Here is a 25,231-nt window from a genome sequence, read left to right as displayed (position 1 = left end):
TCATCATTTTTGAGAATCTAATATTAAATATAAATAAATTATAAGGAGGTAAGTAAAGGGTAGTTCTGAGCTAGCTCATCCTTTCTTACTTCAAAAAATATGTATAACTGAAAAAGTCGAGCTAGGTAAAAGGATATGTAAAAGAGACATCCTTTTTTCTGTTGTTGGTCAAAGAATGTGTTCAATGTGATACTGAATACTTGTACTATGTGGCTTTTGAATTCCAGCTGATATTACATCCCTTAAGCTTGATACTTTATATTAATTCCAGATGAGGTGGTTTAATGATACAGCCATGAGATTGTTTAGCCCTAACAGGAAACGCATTGTAGCCAGACATCCTTTTTATGGTGGATGACAAAGCTGTGAACGCTGCTGGAAATAAGCTTATGCTTCACAAAAGAGTTTTTAGGGTGAGATTACCACCTCTGGTAGGCAGCTATCCCTAAGCAGTGTTTCCAAATTCATCAGTAATGTTTGTATGACTGTTTATAATGGAAGCAGGGTTTGAAAGTCTGGCCTTAAGGCCAAAATAAGGCACTTAAGGACATACTTATCTTGAAGCATCTAAATAGTCCCATCCTGAAGCATCTAAATAGTCCCACTTCAGCCAGATCTAGATTGAATCCTAGTGAACAGTAAATTTTTTAATAATTCTTACTACAGTCTCTAAATCTCTCATTTCCTTTGAGCAATTTTGTCAGAAAATAAGAAAAATAAAACGTATTTGGACTGCAGTATTTAGGCATTAGGGAAATAACTGTCAGTTTTGAGTCAACTGAATATTCATGCTATGGTATCTGCTTTTATTAGTTTCATCTGCTGATCTCCACGTTTCTTTCACTTTAATATTTTTTAACTAACTTATTGGAAAAAAAACACCCAACTACATTATTGCACGGTTTCTAGGTTTGATAACTGCCCAGTAAAATGGGGCTTTTTCCTAATATCTGTATTTTCCCCCTTCTTCCCTTAGGGACATACTTTGATTGATCATGCTATGTGCCGCTTTTATTGAGGGAGAGTATATGCATTCCATCTTGGAAACAGTAGGCAAAATCCTCAATGTCTGTCGCTTCATACAAGTTTATAATTTGGGCTGATGCTTATCTTTCTACTTACTGCAGCCAACCAGGTATTGATGCTGGTGCATTTTCTTTGTCCTGTTAACCCAAGAAGGTGATAAAGATCAATGAGATGCACACTTTATCAAGTATCAGGAAAATTCTGTTTGCCCTAGGGTTTTAATTCCTTTCTGCTTTATGTAATGTTAACTTTACAGTAGTGGTTATCACAGCAGGCATCTCGCAGCTGAGGAGGCAAGCAGTCACCAGGGACACTGCCTTGCTGCTCTGTGACCAGCTGCAACACTACTGGTATACATACAACAGCAGGTGGTTCATTGTTTTTCTTTTTCGCGTAGAATTATAGAAATCTCTTTTGCATTAACCCTAATTAAATGCATATACTCGGTACAAAATAATGGTAGGTTATGTATTTTGGCTAACATGTACTCTCTCAGGAGACTATTTATTCTATTTGGGCTTTTGACTGTCTCCATTTCTTTTGCATGCGTAATTACTTCTGCAGTTTTACCTTTTCTTTACCTTGCAAAAGATAAATAATCACAAATATTTGAATAGCAAGAAGCCCTGTATTTTCTGCTGAAATTATTTTTAAATACTGTAAATCTGTAATTTTTTTAAGATGATATATGCAGACAACTGCAGCCAAGATATATTATTTATGAAGTTTCATCAAAGACTGTAGCAATTCACAGAAGAAATTATAAATATGTAGGAAACCTAATACTGCCCAAGTTTATATAGGCTAAATCCTGTATCTGTCAGACTATATTTCTGACTGTTTGAGCTCCTTTACCTCCCATTTACTCCAGGTGAGAGCTTAGCAGTCTTTCAAAGCAAGTCCTAGGGCAGGCAACAAATCTGACCCTGGATTGTGTGAAAAAATAGAGCACTAGGAAGTAGATCAAATTATGAATGATTCATGGAGAAAGTGAGCTTGAAGGAAGCGAAGATGATGTCTGGGGAAATACGATGCAAAACATGAGAGCCTCCTGGCTACCATGGGAAATACCAAGAAATATAAGTACAAATCTAACCATGAAGGAAAGGAATTAAGGGAACAGCAGTGAAAAATGAGTGGAGAAAGAGTAAAGATGTGGAAAATAAAGGCATTAAAAACCCTACAGATGTAGGTGGAACTTTGAAGCATATAAAGAGTGGATAGGATATACAATCCAATGCATATAAAGTCAAGGCAAATAAAGCTGTGGAGATAATCTCCAGAGTCTCATTTATAGGTGACAAATGTATTCAGTGTTTTTGAAAAGCGTAGTCTTTCGTGGTTAAGAAAAGAATACAGAGCATCAGTTATCATTGCTACCTATGTGCTGTTCTTCATTTAGAAGGAAAAAAAAAAAATAATTTCAGTCAAATTACTAGTGGAAAAAGTGTAATTATCACTGGTGAATGAAACAGGTGATGTAGGGGATCTATGTGAGCACAGAGCAGATGCTGAGGGTTTTATTCATAACAGCAAATCCGTTGTCATTTATTTTGTATATGCACGTTGCATGCAGGAATGAGGAAAGGCCAGGGCAGGTGGAAGCAGTTGAAGGATGAATCCTATTGCCATTTAAATCACTAGAAAATAGCCGTGTTGAATAGAGGTCCCATCTTTTATGGGAGTGGAAGGAAGAAGTAGTGATCATCTCTAGCATATTTATAACTTAAAACATTCTTTTCTTCCTTCCTTCATAGGAGTCACAGCCTGAAAACCATTACACAGCAGCTACCTTGTATTTAAAGGGAAGTAGCTGTGGATTATTCTTTCTCAAAGGTAGTAGGTGGCATGTTTTGAGGAACAGACTGTATAGATCTATGCTAAATTGAAAATGGAAGAAGCCTGAGATAAGTGACTAACACGGGGTAAAAGTGAAAGGAAAAAAATTAGTCCAGTGTGCTTTTTGCTTTTCAAGCTGTACTAAACAGCAATGGTGCTGTTCTACAATTACCAATTTTCAAGTTCCTGAATTCTGAAGTTTTGGTAGACTTACTTGTTGCTCTTCACTTGGTGCCTACAGGTATAATTACTTCTCAGATGGTTTGTACCTGCTTCACTGTGCCAAGTCATGATTCAGTAGCTTTGATGAACTCTGTTTATCTTTGAGAACTGAAGTTATCCCTTTCCAGGTTTTTAAGAAGGACGGACCACACTAGAGACAAAGGTGTGATGATGGGAGAAAAGAAAATGAGCCTTTTAAGAAAGAAATTCCAAAAAAATATGTGTGCACTTAGGGCATGCCTTGGTATGAAGCAGCTTTCAAAGATCATATGGTGCGTGCAGTCCAGCACATTTTCCAAATAAAAGTTTTAAATCTAAAGCAGGCTCACAGATGGTTCTAATGAGCTGGTCTTTGAGATATACTGTGACTTGAACAAAAATAGTTTAACTCCTAAGACACTAACATTTCGAGATGATTTTCAAGCTAAAGCACTTGCAATACAATTTTCATGCATATTTTAATTTTATATATATTTCTAGTCTCCAAAAAAGAGAGGTTTTTCAGGACCTTGCACTTTCCTTTGTATGCATTAGAATACAGTATCTCAAAAGCATAAATCAGGAGCATTTTTGCACTTTGACGGATGCTTCTTTCTCCAGCACCTTTCAAACTCGACAAACATTTGGTTTTGAACAAATAGTAATAAAAAAGTTAAAGGTTTCCTATAAAAATTTGAAGTGATATAATATAGCACCCTACTAAAAGTATTACTCACCATTCTCATGGACGGGACTTTCAAACTAAGAACAAAGTCCAAGATTGAGTTTTTAAGATTGGCGTGACTGATAGTTACAAAAGAGGAAAAGAGAGCACAATTTCTTAGTGCATGTAAAAATGGCACCCTTTCAGAATTATTTATTTTGATTTATGCTAAACTTTTCAGTATTAAATACTTTAACTCCTGGAAACATTACTGTAAATCACAAAATTAAGCAATGCATTTAGTAAATTAACATTTGTCAGGATATGTAGACATAGATAAGTCTACGTACAAATATCTGTACATATTTTCTCTGAATCTGTCTCTAAGCGTCTTGGAGTTTGTGTGTAAATTCCCAAAGAATGATATATAAACACAAAAGTTGGTGATAAACCAAACAGCAGAGTATTTCATTCTGCCCAGACTTCTACCGCGTATAGTTATTAGCTTCTGTATGTAATAGCTGTAAAAGCAGACCTCAGCAGACCACAGGCATAGGGGTTTTGTGGTCACTTCATATAGGTGTAAATTACAGTAAAAAGTTCAAAAAGAGTTAACTGCTACACTCTAATTTGACCAGACTCAGCTTCTACAAAAGAAATGCTAGTAATAAAAGTATCATCAAATGGTTTATAGCTTTCTAGCACAGCAAATACTTATTAAATTGTATTGTTTATATTATTATCTGTTACAAAAATAGTAAGAATTCGTTTGTAATCTTTTTATGACATGGTTTGAAATGACAGCATTCTAACTTACACCATTTCAAAACTGGTTTTTGTGTCACTTAAGCTTTGAGAGACATCTTATTTCTTTATTTCATCTTAGGTCTGCCTTATGGATGGGAAGAAGCTTATACAGCAGATGGAATCAAATATTTTATCAAGTGAGTAGTTCTGGGGTGTCCTGGTTTCAGCTGGGATAGAGTTAATTGTCTTCCTAGTAGCTGGTATAGCGCTATGTTTTTGAGCTAGGTATGAGAAGAATGTTAGTTTCTTCTTTTCTGTTCTATTAAACCGTTCTAATCTCAACCCACGAGTTTCACTTCTTTTCCCGATTTTCTCCCCCGTTCCACTGGTGGGGGGGGAGTGAGTGAGCAGCTGCGTGGTGCTTAGTTGCTGGCTGGGGTTAAACCACGACAGGGAGTCAGTCCTGCCCTACAGCAAGAGGGAAAATGGGTTAGAGTTGAAATAAAAGCACATCAAACTAAACACATTTTTAAACCTAGAATTAATGGAAAAATGAGTAAAATAATAAAAGCTGTTGTATATACATCTTTATTACATGCTTTGTATACATTTTTATTACCAACATCGCTTGTTCTTTTCTGGGTTTTGTGACTTCACTGTCCAGAGGGCTTAGTCACAAATCAACTGAAATCCAGTGAGAACTGTGTCTCTCAGTCCTTCAGGTGTCTTTGAAAACCCTAGTCTACAATGTTGAAAACTTCCCCAGTTATGTGTTTGACCCAATAATGGACCCAGGAGATAAGAAAAAAAAAATCTCATCCCCTAAATAGTTTACAAGTATAAATATCTATTTTTAAAAATGCCCTTACATTTTGGGAAAGTGGAAGAATTCTTAGAATTCTTTTAGATTTTTAGAAGGTAATGCTCTGGTTTCACCTAAATCTAAAGTTACTGATGTTTGGCGGGGGGGTTGATGTCATATCCAGCTCCCTTGCGTGGGAGTAAGTTGTTCTGTTGCCGCAAGAGGGTGAAGGAACAGGACTGAAAGCATTTAGTTATATTTACAAAATAATCAAGAGATTTCCAACTGCCATACCATTCATTTAGAAGAAAAGTCATTATACCCTAGACTTTACACTTCGATGCTAAATGGAGACTTACTAACTTGAGTATCACAGAATATTGACATTTCACAGTATCACTGGCTGCAGGTTAAGCAAGTTTTATTCCATTGATAATGCCACTGAAGCTGTACCAGATGGAAAAGCCTTCTCTCATATTCTGCATATATACTATTTTTTGTTCTTGATTTTTACCCTATGAAATTATGCCTACAGTTTCCATAGGGTTTGCTTTCTACATTTGCAAGGGGTTGCCAAAGATAAAGCCATACTCTTCGTAGCTGGCTTATTAGAAATACTCATATTAACTAATAGTGAATTTTACTGACCGGAGTTCAGGATAGACATTGCAACAGTGAGCAGTTATTATGCACCCCCACAAAAAAATTACAGAAAAATATGTCTATGTCAGGAGTTACCTGTGATTTTTTTAGAAGATATTGCAAACAAATTAATTTTTCAAAACTCTCCAGAGACTAGAGGAAAGGTGACATTGATAAGATGTTGCAATAACACAGTGTCTAAAGCATAAAGAAAACTTCTACAAAAGCTTTAAAAGCAGTAATCATTTGAAGATGTAATCATCTGGGTAAAAAAAAAAACACTACAAAACAAAGCACTAATCTTGGGCCCTTGTTATTTGCTTTTTGCCTTTCCTTAACTCTAAGATTTCCTTAGTGATCATTTTTCTGAAAGACTAGAAGAAAAAATGCAGTGCAAATTCATTATTTACAAAAAATGATTTATTTCTTTTTTTTTTTTTTTTTAACTAAATCCAAAATATGGTTTATATCCTCCTGATGTCTTGCAGGTTGAGAATTGAAAGCTTTTTTACAAAGACTTGCTTGATAAAAGCTATAGGATTTTGTCGTGTACTATAGGAAAGATTTTTTTTCAGTTGTATTCTCTGATTCTGGAGGAAAAATGCATGAAAAAGAAGTAGCTCGTGCTGTATGTCCCAGAAACTTCAGGAAGTTAATTGGACAGTATGCTGTTGTTTTTTCCAGAATATAGTGAAAATTATTTCATATAATAGGTTTTTTTATTATTCCTCTAAAAGATTGAAACAACTGGTGAAAAATATAATTCATGTCCATTCCATATATTTCATTAATCATTGTTTAATTAATAGCTAGTTATTCTAGCTGCTGAAATTTGCATATTGTTTAATTCTTACAGTGCCACGAAGACACTATTTTGCAGGTGGACTTCCACAGTCTCCTAAAAGACAGGAAGGGCAGCAAATAAATCTTTGCAGTGAGGTAAAATTACTTTTATCCCAAACTCTTATAAAAAGTCACATAAATAACATTGAAGTTTATGTATTAGCTAGCCAAGAAAAGCAGGGACTTTTTTTTTTTTTTCTTTTTTTCAAACATACTGCTCTGTTGTCCTTGACTCACCCCATGGTGCCTCGAGCTAGATGTATTAAAGCAGACATGTTTTTTTTCTGCAAAGGTTTCCAAACACACCGTATATGATACTGCATTCCAGCTCTAATCAAAGGGCAGCTTTTATTTTCAGACAGATGTAGGTTACTACATGGGATTTATACCAAAAAAAAATTGTAGAAAAATATCTTAGGAAATGAAAGTGAATTAAAAGCCAATTTCATAGCAATGGAAATAAATACAAGAGCAACTATTAAAAAAGAGCACTGTTCCCTTGTTCTCCATCTGTTGATACAGGGAGCCATTATAGGACAGCTGGAAAGTTAAGGTGGATGCTGGATTCTGTTCTGGGCAAAACACTTGCAGTACTCTAGGTTTATCCCTGTGTAATTGGAAACTGAGCCTGAAGATAGTATTATCTAGCAATAATAGCAAATAAAATTTAGCAGCAGAACAGAAGAAATCTCACATTCTTGAAAAATTTTCCTGCTTTTTTTCTTTTCTGGTTTTGTTACTGTGCTTCTCATACAAGTACTTCTCTTGATGACTCAGCAGAAAGCTAGATTTGCTGAACACGCAAGAAATTTCTTTTAAGTTCTGCGCTTGGATGCTGAACTATTGCAGATGTGACAATAAGATGTATACTAGCAACAGCAGAATCTCAGCTAGTCTAGGTGGTGGAAGCCTAATTTGCAGAAAGCATCAGATGTTTTGCATGTTATCCCCACTTGCTGAAACTACAGATTTGAATTGAGTAGTTCACATGAAAAAGCTTTTTCAGGAATTTTTGCATATCTCATCTTTGATTGTTAATGACTCATGAATGTTCTTCCCTCTTCTTAATGCGCTCCTAGCATTACAAGTGGTAGTGCCCCAGTTTTTCCATCGTTGTTGCCTTCTGTAATCTGTCCTGTAAAGTTCTGCATGCCAGTCTTTACATGGCAGGCGAGGAAAATCTAACCATTTTAATTGCGGAGAAGGGTATGACATCACCCTTCATGACCACTGTCTAAAAACTTATATTCTTCTGAATGGAGCCACCACACTGAAGCGGTGTTAAGAGCTCTTAATGCAGTTCATTAGAATGGAATTAACTGAGCATTGCCATAAGACGTCATCGTAATTAATATTAATTTTAACTATTTCCTTATTTTGCTTTCATCACTGTCTCCAAATGCCTTTGCAGAGCGTAAGCCAGGCTTTTTGCATGCTTGAAAATTCATACCTCTTACTACACTTTGTAATGTGTATGAAGTCAGTCTGAGAAAGTTAACTGAGAAAGTTAGAGCAAGGAGCAGGGGTTGCTTAAGTCCCTTGTTTCTAACACTGAATGGTAGAGATTTCAAGATGAAAATTCTACCCAACATTGAAAATATCCTTTTCTAGGAGGAACTTAGCTTGAGGTGCATCGTATCAGCTGATCCTTTTCAGTAGGATTTAATCTAATTGTTTAAAAGAGGATTAGCAGAATAGTTGATACTTTACCGCCCTGGTACTAGTACTGTAACCTTCTTCTTCTCTTTGGCTGTTAATTTCAATCCTTTTGTTCATTGGTGGTTAGAACAGCCGAAGCCATGAGGGGCTTAAGAGTATTTAAACGCTAGCCCACTTCCATGTATACAAACAGCTAGAAAAACATGTTATAATTCCCAAAGTGTAGCCACAGTTAAACTGATCTTGTATGTGAATTATAAGTTTTCCTATTACGCAGTTAGGCTGTGAGGCTATATAGAAGCTGCAATGGCTCTGTTTAAATCCACAGCAGTTTTACAATATGCTAAGGACAATCAAGTATTATTTTAATTAGTAGTTGCCTTCAGTTCCAACATGCTTTATTGGGCCATCAAGTAGCTGAGTCCATAAATCTATATGTTATAAATCTAATGCAGTAAACACCCCAGAATGGAATCTTAATAGCACATAAGCTTGAGACAGCTTGCTGTGAAATTTCCATAAATATCTCTGAAGGGGGTGTAGCAATATGAAGTGCATGAGAAATCAGAGTTTAAAAGAAGCAAACCAGCTGGCTTGTGTTACACACTAAAGTGAAACCCACTTATGTGAATAACTGACATGAATAAAACATTTACATGGCTATATTCCTAAGGGGCTGAACAGCTCTCTATACCTACCAGGGAAAGCTGTATCTTGTCCATGAATCCTCACCTTAAGACAATTTTTGAAATCACCTCTTTTATTCAGGAAATCATTTCAGTTTCTCAGTAAATTATTTTCAATCAACCAGGTTGCTAAGATCAGTCACAAAGTGCTGGCAAGTGTGAGAAAACTACATTTAGACCGCTGGTGTGTCATAAACTCGCATGATTCTGTGCTAGGCATTAAGGTCATGTGTATAGGTTTACCATGAAATAGCAAACAGTAACGTAAGCCTCTCTGAGTTACATCTTGGTATGCATTGGAAAAAAAGCAAGTTCAAGTGTCTTACTAATATGATATAAATTAACAGTTATCAGAAGGACAAAAATTACACCAGTAGACTAAAAGGTAGGGATGAGCTTCATTGCTAGTATAACTGTGCTTCCCTCCTGCTGAAGAGTAAAGGTTGAATTTGGCCCCAGGTATGTTTGAAGATAACCTGGTGTACTTTAAAGCAATGGAGAGGGCACGCACGACTTTATTTTGCGTGTAGCAATACAATCAGTCATACGTACATAGCACCAGCTTCATGCCCCATCAATTAATGTGTAATAGAAACACGTTACTGGTGCCTGTTTCCTCACCAATTTACGTCTGGTATTTCTATCACTGTTTATATCAGCCAGTTTGGTTACGAAGAATTGAGATGCTGACCTCATTTGCTCAAAGTGACAACTGACTGTACCCTAATGGGATTTTCAGCAGTCCATTGCAGTTCCAAAATCATAAAATAAAATCATAGAAAAGTCTAGATTGGAAGGGATGTCTGGAGGTCATCTCATTTAACCATCTGTTGAAGAGTAAGTTATCCAGAGCCCTGTCAAACCAAGTCTTGAATATTTCCAGTGAGGGAGATTCCACCACCTCTCTGGGCACCCTATTCCAATGTTTAGTTGTTCTCACAGTGAAGAATATTTTCTTAATCTGGACAGATTTTCCCCTGAAGCAACTTGTGCCCATGGCAACAGACAAAAAGCAATACATCTTTGTGGGAAAAGTGCCTCCATTTTCTTCATAACTACCTTTTAGGTATTGGAAGACTTTGATTAGAGACCCACCCTCCACCCCCCAAGCTTTCTCTTCTCTAGGCTGAACAAATCCAATTCCTTCAACATTTCTTCACGTGCCAAGTTCTCCAACCCTCTAATCATCTTGGTGACCCTCCACTGGATCCTCTCCACTTTTTCCATTGTCTGTCTTGAACTTGGAGGGCCAGTGTATTGAAGAGACCCCACATAATAAGGTAAAAAAGTTCAATATTAATTAATTTTGCAGCAGTGCAAACAGAAAGTGTATTCTATCATTGAACAGATTTTGTGAATTAGTAATTTCTGGATTTGGTTTTTAAGTAGGAGAAAGAGTCTATGCATAACTGCTCTCACAGTGAAGTACCATATATGCTAATTAATTAATGGTTATACACTGGTGCTTTAGAATCACACAGGAACAGTATAAAAAAACTATAGCTGGGACACTAATTTTTTTTCCCAGAAAACCCACTATAGTTAATCTCTTCCATCCTCCCACTACGTTCACCTTTAACATATGGCAGCTCTGTATCATGAGACTGGCACCTAAAATTAGGTAGGGCCTTGCTATTCTCCCTCCCACTCCCACCCACTCCTTGCATATGTATACAGTTTGTAAGGACCAGCTGTGAATTTTGCCCCTGTAAACACTGTTTTTCTAGCATTTTAATAGGACTAGGTTCCAACTATTCCATATTAACTGTTATTTTCCTCAAGAACATTTATCTTAAATTAAATTTTCCTGAAAGACAAGTAGAAGTTCCCAAATATTTTAAACTTTGGAGATCTTTTCCTTAGATATGTTAGGGCCTGTGATGTTTTCTATCTTATAACAAAGGGGAAACAGTAATATTTTATTTAGGGTTATTTTTCAGCAGTTTATCTAAAAATCAGAAGTTTTACATGGAAGCTTTGGATGCTTCAGTGTGACAAAGTAGGCATGAAGGTGCCTTAATTGGAAGGTATAGAATTTGGTTCATGTTAAGTAGGAGCCTAAAGTCAATACTTGTAAAATACAGATTAATAAACACCACACATGGCATGTTCTGGTAGCTTTTGAAATCATACCTAACAAATCAGGCTTCCACTTTGAAAGCCAACACATCCTACTTATATATTTTATAATATTCTGTTTGGTTTTGCTTGGGAAGGAGCCGTCATTAATTTTACTGAAAGCTGGGCATTCACAGAAACTGTTTATGATTTTATGACTGAACTAAGAATAGCAAAGCATGTGTGATAGATGAAGAACTTCTGTAGTATAAACATTGATGTTTTATAGCACTAGAGCTAAAGGTAGCATCATAAAAGGAAGATAAATAACAGTTGATTTTACTTACTGCATGCTAAATTGAAAAAACAAGCTGTTCCTTTGATAAGTGTACTCTGCTTATCAGGAGGGACCCAAACCCCAACATACTGAGGTGTGTTCAGCTTCACCTCGGCTGTCCCATGCCAGTATATACTAGTATAATACAATATACTGGTTATCTGCAGGTTATCTAAGTAGTGGTTGGACTGGCCCTTCCTAGAAGAAATCAGGTTCAATAATGTTCAAATCATAGCATAGCTGATCTAGAAGTAAACTTCTATAAGTTCCACTCAAGTTTCAGTGAGTTTAGTTACACCAAAATTATCCGTTATCAAAATCATCATTGTAGCTGTCCCGATCTTAATAACTTTGATGTTTTGTGAGTAGGAATGGGTACTCTGAGGCATGGAGTGCTCTCTATTTTCATTGAGTTCAAAGAAAGATGCAATTACTTTGCATCTCTTAAAATTGGACCTTTCCTATTTTACATGTCACTCAAAAATAGAGGTTGCTTTTGAAAATGTTTCCTCTTACCTGTCATCCTCCAGTCCTCCTATCTGAAAACAGAGGAAAGAATAGTTACATAGTCACAAGAAGTTGCAAATATTTAAATAAAACTGGCTCAGCACTAACCAAGTGCTAACTGTTATTACTGCTTTTTAATGTGTAACGATCCAAAGCTCTCTGCATCCATCAGCTCAACATCAGTTCAAACGCTTTCAGATGTAACCATATGAATTTGGGTAATCCTGACATTTTTCTTTTTGATTTTTGGATAACCAACTTGAGACATCTCAGAGAACTTTTATTTTCACAAAGTGTTAATGCCTGCCATCTGAAGTACATGACTCTGCTGTGTCTCAAGTTGTTCACTAGGTATAAATATATCCACAAGTAACAGTCCTCTTCTGAAAATTGTATACCCTAGTAGTTCTTTGTCCACAGTCACTGTTGAATGAAGAAAGACTTCTTATTAAAAGACACAGCAATGATTTAGTGTAAGACATTTGTAACTAAAAATTCATGAAGACTTACAGATAGCTAGGATAAGATGAAAATTCCAAGTAATTTCTAAGGTTTAGAAATGGTTTCTTGCCAGATACTTGGGTTGTAGGGAATTCAGTTTCTCTGATTTTCACTGAAATAATTTTGCATGACTACAAGGAAAATAATCTCAGATGTAAAACTAGGAAACTGGGCATTGGATTTTATGACATGAGCTTGTAATACAAGAATGTTAAGACCTTAAGCTGCTTTTGGTTGGGCAATCTTTTTTTTTCCTGAGAGCTTGGTTGTTTTTTTAATATCAAGAACCAAAATGGAGAAACATTCTTTCAGCTTCCACAGCTATGGCACACTCTGTCCAGGTACTGGCCTGTCATATAAGGCAGCTGTTAAAATTTCTTCTGTGAGAAAATACATGAAGCTGAAATTATTTTTTTTTGCCCTAGACCTACAAATCCCACTGAAATCAGTGTGCTGATTTTTGTTACCTCTGCTGGCTAATTTTACTCTTACACTGATGTGACCAAAGGTCTGATTCTCACCTGTCTAATTACTTCCATGAGTAGGACTGGAAATATGACAGTTCAGACTCCTACTAAATTTTTCTTTGTTAGGGCAGGATTTGGCACTTGTGGAATGTTACGTACACCGTGCTACACCGTCAGTTCTCCTGAGATCTCCCTGGGTTTTGGGAGAGCTGTCAGAAGCAGAACAATGCACAGCAAGGGTTTTTCAGTACGCACTTCATCTGAAGCATGGGCCTAAGCCATCGCTCCAGTTTTATTTCATTTTAGTATGCATGTAGTTTAAACATAAGCCTTGAGCGTGCTCTGATGCATTTGCAAATAAACTGCACCAGAATTTTTATTATGTTCACTTAGAGACACAGGATTATGAGTAACTGCATATATTAAAACAGCACTTTTAGAGTAATAGCAGTTGGCTAATACTGGGGTGAGACGGATTTCAGGTAGTGCTTTAAAACTGTGAAAAGTTTGCATATCCTGTCACTCAAACCTTTGGGCTTATTCAGCCTTGGCTCAGATCCTTCTGTTACTACTGTTTTTATTTTAGATTGGGCCATTTGTTTATTGTTGACAATTTTTAATGATATAGCACATTATTTGGCTATATAAATCTTCTTCCTAGTGATTACTGCCTTCTGAAATTGCTCATAGATTTTTCTTAGTAGGCAAGTGTTTAATCGGTTTAATCAAGGAATAAGTAGCGAGACTGTCTTCTGGGGTTTCACTTTATATTCCTCAATCTTTAATTAATACTCAGGCAAAATCTGTGATCCCTGAGGGAAATACAAGAAACATTTATGTTGCCTTAGGACACAGTTCCATGAGGTGACAAGTGCTCTCAATCTTATTACAGCCAATAGAAGTTAAGGTCCCTGCCATCTTCCAGGACCTGCCCAGCACTCCTGGGGTACTATTAGATGTTGTATGTTCCTTTTGAAATGTTGTCTTGAAAGAGGGTATAGTCTGAAACCAGTTTTAACAAAAAGGAGAAAGAAAAAAGAATGTTTAATTTCAAATAATCTGATTTTGATAAATACAATACAAAAACCCTTCCCAAACTGCCTGTAGGTTCCATGTCTGGAAACTGTCTTCCCTAGATGCTCTCAGGATTGATTGATTATACTTGCATCAACATCACCCAGTTTTATTTTGTTCTAATTGTTTATCTACTAGATTAAAATCCTTTAGTTACAGTTCAGAATAGGTTATTCCTTGCAGATCCTCCCAGCATTTGCTCTTCAAAATAGCAAGAGTTTTCCATTGCGTGATTTGGTATCCCCTTACAGCATGTGCTTTCCAACCACTGGCATTTTCAAAGGGGATGCCAAACATGACAGATACCATGACTGGGTCTGCAAGCGTGTGCTAGCTCTGAGAGCTTATTTCATGATATGCATTGGCATTGAAGAAACAAAAAAATAATAAGTTTAAATTCATAAGGGACAACAGCAAAGTGTTAAAAGCCCTGGCTCTTGAAAGCTGAGAAATAGTTCTGCTCCCAAAAATCGTGCAATCCTAAAGAAAAAAGGAATGCATTCACAAAATGTGGCAGGTGCAGCACCAGTAACGACACATTATATTCAATCTGATTGTAAAGCAATTTAGAAACACTATCAGGTAGAGATTTGAGGGCGACAGAATTAGCACGCTTCCAGCATTTTGACCATCCTGTGTACCAAATCTTGCTATATAGTATTTATCTAAACTCCACAATCATGGGAGGGGGCTGGGCTGTAACTAAAAGGTCTGCAATTACCGTGATCCAGTGGTCTGCCTTGAGGAGGAGCAGCTCCCTGGTACTCCTTTAGATTCTCCATTGCCACCTGCTGGCATGAGGAAGGGTAATTCTGTCTCACCCTACCAAGACATGAAGGTCTTCCAGGTGCCTGGAGCAAGCTAGGACTACTCCATTTTTGTGCAGAATCTATTTTTGATGGTATATTTTATTATGCAATGTTGCAGAAGGTGCATAAGGAACGTTGATCATGGCCCAAGAGACTTGCATTAGCAAGTTAGAGAAGTATGAGTAAAATAGAGATGAAAGAGCCGGGTACCTTCTCAAAGCCGCAAGATTTGGGACAGTGGGTTTTAAAGAGGAAAGAGGATCCTTGCAAAGCAAAAGGCTATTCCAGGCACAAGGGGAACAGAAACAGAAAGGCCCAGCAACAAAAGACAAAGGCAGTAATTAAAACAAATCTTGCAAAGCTGTGTGTAGTCCAGCAAAGAGCTACACAGATGGATTCTGTGCAAGAGCAAGCAGGGAAGATGATATAACCTCTAGATGAAGTATTTAGTTTCAGGATCTTCCTTTAGCGGCATTGTTCTTTATTTTCCTGTTGCTCTGGCCCTCGTTAGCCTCCCAACCACCACTGCATGGGGGCCTGCGTACTAGCGTGTAACAAAGGAATGCAGTCTCCCATATTGCTAGTCGTCTAGCAGATGGCATATACTCCTTTCACAGTAACTTCAGAAATTCCCACTGGGGTATGCGTGTAAGTCTAAAAACTGAAAAAGCACAACATGGAATATATTTCTGGGTAGTATGGAGCATGTCCCTTTCCAGCCCATTGCATCTACATCTAGCAGTGCTATTTGCTACATTTTTAAATGATTATTTCAATAATAACAGTGAAAGCACTAAAGGGTAAAGCTTTCAGAGCGTGCAGTTTCCTATGTCTCAGCCTTACGGTTATCAGCAGTGCTACACTGCGACAATGGCTTTGCAAAAATTTTCAATTGTGCACAGATCGGTAAAAGCTCCATCAAGCATCAATACTCTTTAGCCGAGCAATATTGCATTTTAAAGGGCTAGTGAAGTTTGGGAAATCAAAAAGTAAGACAAGGAAGATTAAAAGTTTAGCAAAATTACTACTGTGTATTAAATGGATTTAGGTTATGGGGTATGTTCATTTAGGGAAGAAAATAGCTGCCTTGGGGTTTGTGTTATTTCATATGAGCAGAGTTCTGCTTTCATTTTCATCTTCAGTGCTGCTCAATTTGGTAGGGAAGCACAGGATTCATATGAGACCAGATACAAGTCAGATTCCAAGTTCAGATACAGCTAAATCCTATTTGGTCCCTAATGAGTAATGGTCCCTATTCATTATGAGAGTTCGACTGAACAGTTGTTTAAGGCTGCACCTTGTCTCCTGAACAGATCTCAAACACATGGGTCTTGCACAAGATTGTTCCTTTTAAAGCTAAATAACCCTGGTGCACTGGAAAAATTCAGCCAGGTGTTATGAATGTCATCCTATGTCAAAAGGGAAAAAAAAAAAAATTCCAAGAATACTGCATGACTGCTTTGTAGCTCAGCATCCTGCACAGTGACCTACAGCAGTTGTGTTGTCTGTAAGACTCTTCATGATTCCCTGTTAGGCTCCAGAGCTTGGCCCTAGTTGGAGAATACAGTTTAAGGTGAAAAGCATGTCTTGATAATGCTCAAAATCTAACAAGGGGCAGACATTTTTTCCATTAGTTTTTCTTTGAAATTTTCCTTTAATTATTCTTTTCTTAAAAGAGAAGATTGTCTGAAGTTCTTATTTTAAAAGAAATCATTTTCCATGCGAAGAAGTAAAAGCCATACGGACCATAATTATAATGGTATTTTAAATAATTCTCTACCATTTCTCTGCCAAAAAAATCCCTGTGTTCTCATGTTTTGTTCTTCCAAGCTCTGAAATTTGTCCTGCAATTTACTAATGTTAAAAAGACAGAATAAGCTACTGACATATTTCCAGATCAAATGTTTCTGTTTTCTAACAATAAATTTGGCTATCCTCTGACAGCAATGACTTGTTTGAAAACCTAAAAATCTTTAAATTTTGTTAATTGCTCTGAAAAGGTGGAATTAATCTTTCGAACAGGAACATTTCAAATAGAAAACGTTTTAAATTTAGAATTTGTAATGCTGGCTTTCCAAATATTCCTTTAATATTCAAAACAGTTTCATAAATTAAGCAAAACCTAGAGGTAGATTTTAATTCCCTCTCACTTTTATTGCTGGCCCTAACACACAAATCAGAGAGAATGTATTTCTAATACAAGAATGTTCTGCAAACCAGTAAATCTGGGATTATCTCTTCGGACTGATTATGTCAAAGCTCTTTAGCCACAGCACTTTTGGAGAGCTAAAAATAAATAGCGGGGGGGGGGGGGGGGGGGGGGCGGGGTTATACATTTATTCTGTACCTAAATAATCTGTGCGTATTGTGTGTGTCTGTCTACAATGTGAGACATGGTATCTGGACTTAATGTTTATTTATAAGAGTTGTTCTCCTAGTAAGGATTTTGGTAAAGGTTTTAATACAAACTGTCCTAGTAGAAGCGTTCATGGGATAAAGTCTAGTGCAAGTTTAAGAGAACGGAGTTCAAATCAGAAGCATTTACAGCAGATTGACATTAGAGCAAAATTTGGCCCCATATATTTTGACAATGGATAAAAACTAGTTCTCTCCTTTCTTACCAGTGATTGAACAATGTTATGCCATTGAATATAGAAAATTGTAATCCTGATTTCAATGCCACAATTCTGCACTATTAAAGATCTGCAGAATTTCTGCATTTAATTTGTATGAGAACAAAATCAAGTTCTTACAGTGGTTAGCAGAAAGTTGGGCATGTTATCATTTGCCTCCTGGTCCTAAAGTACGTAGGAGGAAAATCTTCTGAAGAATAAACACTTAACAAAGAATTTTTTAGTTGGTTACATCAAAGACCCGTGAATGCTTTTCCACATAACTCTTCTACTCCTGTGCAGTTTCTCCCATTTCACAGGATTGATACTGCATGCTCATGAGAAGATAAGAGCTAAAGATGTAGGTACACAGCAGGTCAAGGCACGCTACATGGGGAAGTCAAATGGGAAAAAATAAAATTTAAAATTAATTTTGTTCTTATTTAAATTCAGTAATGGATTGCTGAGAAATGGCTTGATAAAAGCAGGCAATATAAACACTTAAAATGGTACTGCAGGCAATAAATCTTGCATTGGCAGAGCTGGAATGGGTGGAATCCAGTTCATTCAGCTCCCATGATTCTGCAGGTATTGGAAGGAGTTCTGTGTCGTTATGCAGATAAATGAAATCACATGCTGGGACTTTAATTTAGAGTGCTATCTTCAGTATTAAGCCATATTGACTAAATTTTTTAATTGGAAAAAAAAAAACCCACAAACCCATGCCATTTCCTGACATTATAGAAAACATTGCAAAAAATACAGCAAAGATGTTTTCCTAAGTATATTTACAAATATAAATATATTCATAATATAAATATGAATACATATGTTTCCCTGTGTTGTGGAATAATGGAATCGATGTTCTTGATTAGACAGATTTTATTCACAAATCTCATAAAACATTGTAACAGGACTCTCTTAATAGTCTTCATGTTGGCTATCTTCTGACTTGATAAAGGTAAACATTGGAAACTTTTGGAAAGTTGCTCTCATTCCTAGTAAAAATGGTACATTCACTTTCTTAGAATGAAATGATTACTGTACTTGAGAATGGTTAGTATCTGCTGCGTTGTTATTTTCTGTAGCTACATGTTATTCGGTTACACTTCTGTTTTAACTTCTGTGAAACTGATCTCTACAGCTCCAGTAAGGTGATGCACATTTTTGTAATATACTCATGAAGGAATGGAGTCCATCCAGTGCCGCTCTGACCAAAAAAGCACTTATGAATTGTTTTTACACATAACTGGAGCTTTTGGGTTTGTGTTTGGGTTTTTTTTTTTTAAGGGTAAGAACTAAGGATATGGCCTTTATCTTCCACATTTTGTTTTTCTTGCTTGGTTCTTACTCAGGCGTTGCTTCAATTGAAGTAGTAGCTAAATTCACGGATTACCAGTTCAGAGATAGGTTAATCTACTAATGCAGCTCAAGATGTGATTTACGTTAGCATTGTATGCACCTCTTGCTGAACAGTGTTGTTGTCATCATATCCAACTTATTCTGAGCTCAATATACTCAAATGAAAGGTGTGAATACAAGATAAGATTATAGCACGATCGTGTTGAGTGAAATAGTGATCCCCATACCCATAACTCAGTGTAGTGGAACACCATTGACTCAAATTCCTACTTTAACGTATCAGTTTCCATAATCGGATATTCAGGAGAGCATTCTTGAAGACAGAAAGACAAAATCCGTTTTCACTTGAAAAAGTAAATCTGGAGTAGTTCCATCATAGCATGTCATATTTAATTAAACCAGTGCACCTGAAAGGTGAGTATAGGCATGGGCTTTAGGTACACTGTATGTTAGAAGTTGTGAGAAGAGCTGTTTGTCTTTTGTGGTGTATATTATAAGTACAATATTTTTCAGCTAGTTCTTGTAATGAACTTATATTACAAAATTCATCTTTGCACTGACTTGACTATAAAAACTGTGAATTTATTAGCAAGATTTTTTTAAGTGAAAAGAAGCTATTTCCTTTACCAAGAACACATTATTCCAGAAGGGAGAAGAGGCTGTGTCTTGCCCACACACAGTATGGTTAGCATGCATACTACCAATCATAAGGTGTACAGCATTCTCACCCACAAACAGTAAGCCAATTCCACTTATCTGTCCTTACCAAGCCTTGATGAGGTTCTTTCCATTCATATAGAAGCTTACCAAAAACTATAAAGCAGCTTAGACTGCATGTCAAATGTAGGGTTTAAGCCTTAAAAAGTAGTACTGACTCCCTTTTATTACATGTTTAAAGGCTGTGGAAGCACATCCAGAATTTGGTCTAGAGGACGTGTAAAGAACATTGCTTTTTGGATTTATTCATCCACCTTTTTCTGCAAGAAGAGGAATGACTTAATGATGCTAGAATATTAGTTCATGTTCTAACAAACTGAGCATATTTCTATGATGTGATTCCACATTTGGTCAACTTCCTCTTGTCCACTATGCCTCAGGCTTTAACTGGTATGATGGCAATGTTAATACCTTACTAGCTTGTTGGAGTTTTGTAAAACTTTGCTAGTCTGGGCTGTACACTGTTGCTGGGTTAATTGTCTACAGCTCAATTAACAGGAAATGTCACCAGTCTGTATCAGGAGTCTCTTACAAAAGCATTCTCTCTAATGTATTGGTTCTAGCCAGTCCAGGTTCTAGCACCCAGAAGACTCCACATTTTGTTTGTAAAAATCTCATAGTTAGCAAGAAAAAGAGAATTCTGTATTTGAAGGAGTTGTAATGATCATTACAACTCCAGACTCCATCTGGTCTTTCTTGTTTTGAGATTGGTAAACCTCTTTTTTTTCTTCTTGTTTCTTTTTAGCCATGTGACACAGACAACGTCATGGATCCATCCCGTAACAAGTGCACTAAGCTTGCTTTGCTCTGAGGATGATGACGATGGAATAAGAGAGCTTCCCAGGTCCAAGAGCTGAGGATGTCTTTGACAGAAAGTAGTTTGTCTAGTTTCCGCATGTTAGTGAGGAGACGCACCCTTTTTACTCTACGTACTTTCTAGTCTAATATAATAGTACCTGATGACAATTCTCCCCTTCAAGTCAGAGGAAGTTCTGCCATTTTTTAGGTGGGTTTATTGATGGGTGCTACAGAAGATGCAGGCGCTGCAGAAGTCTCCCCTCAGTCCTTAATCTGTCCTGGTTTGGTGTGCAGGGATCAGTCTTATCTTAGGGCCCAATCCAGTCTTTTCATGACTTCTCTATTGGCATAACTCCCCTGACCTGAAGTGAAATTTTCATAGCTTTGACCAGCATGAGTGTTAAGATGGGACCATTGCTTGTAATTTCACATGGCAAATTCCAGGTCATGGTTGACTGAAAGATGCAAGGTGAGCTTTTTCCTTTTTTTAACCAATGCTAGCGAGTGTAATGTAGATGCCTTTTCTTTAACTACTGAAAAATTTTATTTTTTTGGAAGAAATTTGCAAATAAGTTTTGCTAATAGAAATTTAGCAACTTATTACAAGTATTGGAGCCCTGATGACATTTAAAAATAATACTTTATTAAGGTTGGTGGTTAAGTTTTAGAAAACAGTCTTTGATAAGTTGTCAAGCAAAAAGAAACGGTTTTGGTAGAGGACACCATACTCTGTCAACAATATGAGGCAAGAATGAAAATTATTCTACTTTTGTACTCTGCTAAACCGATACATACATGCATCAAATACTTCAGTGGAAGCTGTGAAGTTTCAAGTACAATGAAACCTGTGAAACCACCTCCAGGATCAGCAGAAATCAGTCACCTCCTCAAAGTTGGTCTTTAAGTAGAACAAAATCATTTTGTACACATTGGCGATGATTTAAAGAGGATAAAGAAAATGACGGGAGGTGCTAGTGCAAGCTAATGAACAGGTTTCACTGTACCTCAATAGCACAGGATATTTTAAATCTCATTATTCACAGCACAATGTATGATGTCAGCTTTGTCAAATATATGATTCTATGCTACATTTTTCTGGAGGATCTTTATATATGTATGTGTATGTGTATAATATATATGGTAGGTGTTGACTAATGAATGAAAGAAAGAGCTGAAACTTTGGAGAAGCACTGATGAATACGCCAAAGGAAAACCCTATCTCTGACCTTCAGTCCAAGAAGCAGAACAGGATTGTAACAGTGTGAGGAAGGCAGAGGCTGCAATCTGTTTTTTTCTGAGCAGCAGACTTAAGGAATTCAGAACCTCCCTGGAAAGGTTCAGGCACGCTGCTGTACGCCAGCTCACCTCTATTGGCCGATACAAAGGAATGAGGCTGTGCAATCACGTTTTTTTAAGGTCAGTTTTCAGCAGGTGTGGCATTGGATTTAAAAATCCTTGTACTCTGAGGAATGGATATAAAGACCAGACTTATTTGGAGCTCTGGTGCCTATGCCACACTCTCTGTCCTCAGCATTACAGAGCTGTGCCAAGTCAGGCACACTGTAGCTGTTGATCCTTTGAATCAAAAATAATATACCTTTTTTTAAAGCCCAAGTCTCTTCTTTGAACGGCAGTGCAGCAATCTACTGCATTTGGCCTGTGAGCTGTAGAGCACATCACCAAATGTTCTTCCTGGAGGAACAAAGTGCAGCTCACAAAAAAGTTTTTTGCAGGCTTTGCTGGAAGTAGATGTCAGGATATTTTGAATAAGCAAATAGGAAAAATTGTTTTGTACTTTTAACTAGGTCAGAACCAAATTATCCATGAATCTACACAGGTGGTGTGGATTAGGAAGAAGAGCTTGCTCAGCAGACCCACAGTAACTTATATTTCTAAGAAAACTTCTCAGAGCAGTAACACGTAAATGTTTTAGCCATATTTTGCTCCAGTGGCTCCTACGTGCTTCACAGACTCCTTTGTGTTCCTGGAGAACACGGTCTTGATGGGACAGAGCATGTGCTTCAGTTTCAGGGTTGGACACCCTGAAAGCATTTTTATTTAAATCCTTTTTCCTGAAAATGGCACAGACTCATGACCCATAGAGGATCTATAACGTTCTGAATTCCTTGTGGTATTTGCTGTAGCCTTAGTAGTTGTTTGGATGCTTTATGACGGGCACTTTCTGTTCATACTTCCATGCTATCCAGATTGCATATAGATTCCATTTTTCCAATTCTCTTCAAGTGAGGTTTGAATCTCCACTTGACCCTCACAGTCTTGATTTATTCTGCTTGTGGCTTTGTGACAACTAGCTGGGTGTTTCAAATAGGAGAAGCTATTTAGGGACAGAGGCTATGGATCAGGCAGGCTTCATGAGCAGAGACTTTATAGAGACCTAACAGCAATTTAAAGCTGTCCTTCTGTTAGATCAGCTGGAGGAGAACAGCTATGCACATACTGCTTGCCCTTCCTGGGGAGCTGGTAATGATCTCTGGCTCTGAGCATGCAACGCACAGCCTGCTGTGCACGAGAGGGGGAGAAATCGAGACAAAATGTTGGCGATCTGCCTGCTCTGCTTACTGTCTCCACCCACAGATGAGAACATTTCAGAAACTTGGAGACTATTTCTCCCTCTCTCTTATAAATTTGTCTAGAAATTAAAGGTGTTAGAAATAGATCTCTGCATCTATCTGGCTTCTTCTCCGGTAAGCATTACCTCTTCAGATAATCTGCTAGTTCAAATTCTCCATTATTGAGACTACATTTTCATACCTACAATCTCCAAATGTTCTAATCTATTTTTGTACACTGGCATACTTGTTTCCTAGGTTATTTCTCTCTATCTCCCCTTGTCTCTTCCTTTCTGTGAAATAGTTTGTGAAATTATTTTGATTAAGCTGAACTGTGTATATTGAGAAAATGGTTCTAGGATAACTTAAAAAGAATTTGTAAAGAGCAGTTGTCAAAATATGCAACACTGTAAACAACAACTTTTCATTTTTATTCCAGAATAAAAAAATGTAAGTGGAAAAGTAATGAAAGTGCATATTATATCCTTTAAAATAATGAAACTGCCGCTTTATAAGGGCCATAAATGATTCCTGTACCTCAATTTATTTTCCATGTAAAGGTGACATTGTGAAAAATACTGTTCTGGTACACAATGGTGTTAATCTTTACCTGAATACTTGTACCGCACTGCGCTTCAAATACTGCAGATATTCCAGTAAATTTAAAATGGCACATTCTCCCATCAAAGCAAATAGCTTAACACAAATACCTACACAGGCATATTAGATACTCAGCTTTGCAGGTGCTAAATAACTTCCTTGTAACACTACTCAGTGTCTCAATAAATTAGGTGATCCTTTCATCAACCCCGCCAGATAAATATAAGCACACATACATATGTGAGCTGGCCATTCCATAAACACCATTTAAATATTCACATAGTGGTCAGGCATATGCGCTGGCAGGTGCACAGCCACGCTGCCGTATAATGGCTGCACTGTAGTTTTCTACAGTAAAGTCTATAGAAAAGATACAGCTATTACGTAAGCAAATACATAAAGCCTTTAGATTTTTATGATCAGTCAGGGCAGGGGGGGAACAACAGTTGCTATTTGCACAAAGATATTTAATGCAAAGCAAGGACCACGTTGGACACAACCTTACAGCACTAAATCTGTTCTGATGCTGATTTCATTTGGAGCCTTAAGGACTCACATGGGTTTGCAGTTGTGCCAGACTCCGTACAGAGAATTTCACTGTAATTCTCAAGCAGTGTTATTCTCCAAGGATGATCCTGCTTGGCCTTTGTTTAGAAAGCCCCCTGCTTAATACCATCCCCTTTAAAACCATAACTGATGCAGACTACCGTTCCTCTTTGTACTCAAAACCATTAGTGGTGGTGGAAATCTCTTGTGTACTTCAGAGTACAGATTTCAGTGATAGAAAGTACTTACTTCTTATGTAATTAAACAGTACAAATCACTTCTTTTGTCTACCTGGGCTATGCATGTTACTGAATCAGCTCGTCCTTACTTTGTAGAGCTGTTACAGGCGTGTAATGGGGCAAAACCCCAACGGTTGGCCAAGGACAGAGAGAGAACAAATCCCACTTTTCCTGCTCTAATAAAATTTTTCAGAATTATGAAAACCCAACTTTTAAAGGATGCTAAAAAAGCAAATCAGGCTTGCTACAGTTCCTGTGCAGTCTCTATGGAGCCTCACCTACTTTATTTACGCTCCCCATGGTTGTAGTTTAAGGAACAGAAGCTAATGGTGTATCCTACCTAGAAATCGGTTGGAGGCTTTAGCCTCTACTGTAAATTAAGGAATAAGAAATTACTTACACTAAAATGAGAAATACAATAAAATAGAGGTAATCCTGTAACTTATCCTTTTAACTATCATCTGGTTTACTTCAGAATATATTTGCTTTGTGGGCACTATCTGTTGGGTGGCCTCGTCTGTTCCTCAAAGCGGAGTTGGAGTTACCTTGGGCACCTGCTGCCGGAGCGAGCCAGGTTTCGCTGCGTGTTTTGCTGTGGAAGATAAACCTGACAAGCTGGAGTATTGAGAGACAGGTTCAGTCAAGCAAAGTGTTTAACGCAGGTTGATCTATCCCACGTAATGTTCACCATCTATTTAAATGCTTCTCGTGACAGGCTGCTTTATGAACCTGAAACAAATGGTTTGGTCGATTTCTTTAAGTCTGTTTCTGACACGCAGGAGAGTGTCTGCTGGCATTGAGTTAAGGCAAGGAAAACCCTTTGAGAAAAATGTTTGTGGTTGTGGAACAGGCCAGGCTGTGCAGGACTGACTAGTGGGAAAGGCTCTCCTGAAGCTCAGGAACTGCTGTTACGACTTGGCCTGTG

The 25,231-nt window shown here is 37.3% G+C and overlaps 1 protein-coding gene across 12 annotated transcripts in view; it reads left to right on the top strand.

The window, feature by feature from the left end:
* STXBP4 (syntaxin binding protein 4) overlaps positions 1–23,387 on the top strand; it is a 76,522-nt gene extending 53,135 nt beyond the window's left edge. For all 12 annotated transcript variants that reach the window (XM_052806894.1, XM_052806891.1, XM_052806899.1 and 9 more), the window contains 2 exons: positions 4,617–4,674; positions 20,299–23,387. In XM_052806894.1, the coding sequence (XP_052662854.1) occupies positions 4,617–4,674; positions 20,299–20,410 (170 nt within the window). In that variant the 3' untranslated portion in view covers positions 20,411–23,387. The remainder of the gene's footprint in view (positions 1–4,616; positions 4,675–20,298) is intronic.
* Positions 23,388–25,231: the final 1,844 nt, after the last annotated feature.

This window comes from Harpia harpyja, chromosome 14 (genome assembly GCF_026419915.1).
Source record: "Harpia harpyja isolate bHarHar1 chromosome 14, bHarHar1 primary haplotype, whole genome shotgun sequence".
Classification (NCBI taxonomy): Eukaryota; Metazoa; Chordata; class Aves; order Accipitriformes; family Accipitridae; genus Harpia; species Harpia harpyja.
The sequence above is the reverse complement of the archived record's forward strand: the minus strand, read 5'-3'. Positions and strand labels throughout refer to the sequence as shown.